Below are 4,373 nucleotides of genomic sequence, written 5' to 3' on the forward strand. Positions count from 1 at the left end.
CGATGATAGATAATATAAACATTGATTTACATTTCATTTCACAGCTATGATTGTATAATTATTATATATATAGTTAATATATTAATATTGTTAATAATAACAACATTAATATTACAAAATTATTAATAACTAATAGATCAAAATTATCATATTAATGACAATTAATAAAAATTTCAGATCTCTCATTTTTTATTTAATATAAATTATTTATTGTTTTTTGTTTTATCACATGTACGTATAAAATGTACATGCAAATATATATAAATTGATTGAAAAGATTATCCAAAAAATCACCGTGCAAACCACCTTTTAAAAAATTGATTTAATATCGGCGTTTCTTAAAACGAAACTCTCCGAGGGAATTAAAAAGACATTCGCGTTTAAATGTAGCATCAGACTATCCCGAGAAAAAAATGTTTTATATATATATAATTATATATATAATTATATAATTATATAAAATTATATATAATTATACAAAAAATTGACATATTTCATATACAAATATATATAATTATATATAAAATATGTTCATTTATATAACATTTTTTCCCGGAATATCATTCACATAAAACATGTAAAAACAACTTTCGCTACCTTTTTAAGTAAACATTTTTCGAGGATAAGGAATTAGAAACGATTGTACCTCCTCCTTTGTAAAACAACAATTTCATCAATATCCATGTTGTTCTTTATTGCGTGCGATTAAAATCGAGACGAGAGAAAACGCAGAAGGATCAGGCGAAGGCGTGTATACGAGCTACCACGTCGTCATTACCGTGAAGACTTTGATTACTTCGGTCGTCCTCATAATCCGTTAGTCACATGGAAGGCGGGGGCAGCATAATCTCGTAGCCGGCTGGCACGCTCTGCTGATGATGGTGATGATGATGGGAGCTGGACATCATCTGATGATGAGTTTGTTGATAATACTGGTGGTGCATACTGGAATGGCTGGAGTAATAAACTGAACTCTGCTCCACGTCTTTACCTTACGAATTAAAAATATTGAAAATTAGAATGCTAAAAATAAAAAACAGAATAGTTTAAATTCAGGAATTCGTACATTAACATTATCAATTGCAAATGATATTATGCAAAATTATGAAATTATAATTCTCTTTTTTTTTACATATCTCTGTAGATTAGATGAAGTTAAAAAATTAAGAATTAAGAAATTAAGTTTTAAATGTCTTAAGTATTGGTATTACATTATGCAAAATTAAATTAAAAATATATAAACACAATACATTTTTATATAAGCATTCAAGATTTCCCCATTTAATATTCTCTGAATATTTAATAATTTACCTGTGTCGTACACACTGCGTCCATATAAAGCCTTAACGTCGTTCATAGGACTCAATCCGCCATTATGGGAATGTGAGGTATGAACGGACGATGGGGTAACAGGAGTGGCATAGCCATGATGAGGACCCATGGGACTCATGCCCATCGGGCTGCATGGATTCATAGTGACTGGTGACATACCCATAGTTGATAGAGGTGACATTGCGAGACTCGGACTATCGGAATCGATACTCTGCAAAGATTGGATACTACCGCCGTTGCTCACTGAACTGCTAATTGTACTGTTAGTCGTGCCTTGACAATTTAGTGGTAACATATCCCTGTAAATAAATTATGTTTCATAATGTTAAAAAATATTTGATAAAAATTTTTTAAAAATATTTTGTTTTGCACATATCATATAAACTCTTAGTCAAATAAATCTATCTTGAAATTTGTCTTATGATTCACAAATATATAAATGCCAGATTGATGTTTAAATATCCAACTTAATTGTAGCCCAGATAGCTCAGTGAATTCGTAAAGTATTCTTCAAGTTTTCTCCTTTTGTAATTCCTTAGAAATTTATACAAGAACACAATAAGAATATTTTAAGAAGTTTCATGCATGAAACTTCTTAATTTCGAATTTTTGAAAACTTTTTAAAGCATTCATGTAGAGTTCTCTTTATATCAACAGATATGCCTTATGAATTCAAGAAGTGTTTATAGAATAGGCATATAGGGTTATAAAATATCAATAGGGTTATAAAGGCTCAGTTTCACAACTAACTCTTAACCGAAGTTCAACTTATTTCTCATCTCTTCCAATTCTAGAATTGGAAAAAGATAATAAATATAATAAAGATAATAAAAATAATAAATAAGTTGAATCTCGGTTAAGAGTTAACTGAGTTGTGAAATTGAGCCTAAATCTCAAAATTTGTTCGTGTTGTATTCCTAGTAGCAAGCTGACTTCAAAATGACGACAAAATGACGTAGCTTGCTGGGATGTTCTATGCATGAATCATATTATTGACTCTTACAGCCAGCCATAAACTGGTTCCAAAGTGCAGGTAACAAGTTCAAAAATAAGGAAACATGAAAAAGCTCGATAGCTTAACAAAAATTAAGAATGATGCAACACCCCAGCAGAGACGAAACACGTCCGTTCCGATACACACTTAGTAGAGAACTTCGTGTCTGACTACGCTTACGTGTACTTGCAATTCCTCAATTCCTAAATTCTCAGAATATTCAAAGTATTAAATCGCGAAATATTCATTGTAATGAATTTCTGAAGAATACTTCAAGATAAATTAATTGTGATTAATTCTTCAAGAATTCTTCAGATATTCATTTTTCTATTTCTTCTTTAAAATTAATTCTCTGTGAACTCCTCTTCACCTTCTATCTGGGTAGAAATTTGTTTCTGCTTTTTACATAAATTATTGGAAATTTTAATATGTATATATGAAGCTGCAAAACATTTTTTTTTTTTAATGAAGGAATGATAATTTTTAATACATTTAATACTACTTATATCGATGATTTACTGATGATTGATATTACAAGATCAATAAAAATGTATAATTAGTAAAAAATAACGTTCGTAATTTCGTAAACATAATCAATATTAAAATAATAATCTAAAATAATAAACATACTATGCAGAGTTGGGAAATAATGCGTTACTTGTAACGCGATGTTACTTTTTTTTCTGTCTGTGATGAAAACGGTAATTGTTATTACATTCTTACAGTAACGGATTCAGCTGTTACTTTTTTTGTTACTTTATATAATATTCTCTATTATCTTTATATCTATTTGATAAATCGCATTATTTTTGATTGAATAAAAATATTTTATTTAGGAATTTAAGTAGGAATTTAAGTATTGAAAAATATTTTGTACTTAACATCTTAAGCTGCATTTCGGTAGTCACTGCCAATACTGAAAATAGTATATATTTATATAACTATAAATTTTCACAAATATACAATTATACTAGCAGTAAATATTGAAATGCATTATTAATAATAATATCGTTGATGATAATGTTCAATAATTTACTTGTGTAAAAACATTGTTTAATTTCAATTTTTAATAAAATTTATAAATTATAACCTTTGGGAATCTAAAGTCCTAAAGAAAAATATATATTAAAGTAAAAATATTAATGTAAAGAATTATAGAAAATTTATTAGATAAGTTTGATATAAAGGAAAGCTTTCTACTATATAGAAACTAGCTTAGAGTTTTAAATTTTTTTTGATTATTTAATATTAATTAAGTAATGTGTGTGTGAATGTATAATTTTAAAATCTAATATCTTGCTTACAAAAGAAAAAAATAACGAAAAAAAGTAACGAATCATTACTTTCTAGCAATAAGTAACAGTGTCGAGTAACTTACTTATGTCTGTGACTAAATAAATCGTTAAAAAGATGCGGAAGCAAAAGCTCGTTAAGCTCGTTAAGAGATTTTCAGCAGGAAAATCAGTGGTCAACCATATGTAAATGAAATTAATTATTTTAAAAGAAAAGAATCCCAAATAATATGTGACAAAAAATAAATACACAATAGTTGACCCTCATAATGAAATGACCCTCCATAAATCTATTTTTACCGTATATAAAAACATTCTGGATGGATTTTCGAACATGTGGATATTAATGAATGCTTTCTAACAAGCGACTCAGTGCAACACAGTGATTATCTTATCTTTGACGAATAACAAGAATAATAATGCAATTGTGTGCTTCCTGTTGAAAGGCATCCATTGTCTTAGGAACAGAAAACAGATAGAAAAAAATTTTATTAATGATTTTTAAATGACTTTCAAAAAAGAATAAATCAATATACATAGTGTCCAAATTTTTTGATTGGATGCTTTACATTTGATGACAAGTCGACACAAGTGTCATTCTACCTTTGTCAATAAGAATAGAACGACGCTTGTATCGGCTTGTATCATCAAATGGAAAGCATCTATTGTTCGTGAATCCTAAACTGAGTTAAAAAGTCCTATCATTTTGTAATTTTCAGAATTCTTTTGTTTTTTTTTTTTTTTTTTTAGTTACT

General features: G+C 28.0%; 1 protein-coding gene across 1 annotated transcript; it reads right to left on the bottom strand.

The window, feature by feature from the left end:
- Positions 1 to 821: 821 nt before the first annotated feature.
- LOC105625162 (probable serine/threonine-protein kinase DDB_G0272282) lies at positions 822 to 1,631 on the bottom strand (the record flags this gene model as incomplete). Its single annotated transcript, XM_012206503.1, has 2 exons — positions 822 to 991; positions 1,312 to 1,631. Coding segments are annotated over 2 exons (490 nt in total), but the record flags the coding sequence as incomplete, so codon positions are not given.
- Positions 1,632 to 4,373: the final 2,742 nt, after the last annotated feature.

This window comes from Atta cephalotes (assembly GCF_000143395.1).
Source record: "Atta cephalotes unplaced genomic scaffold scaffold00168, whole genome shotgun sequence".
NCBI classification, from domain to species: domain Eukaryota; kingdom Metazoa; phylum Arthropoda; class Insecta; order Hymenoptera; family Formicidae; genus Atta; species Atta cephalotes.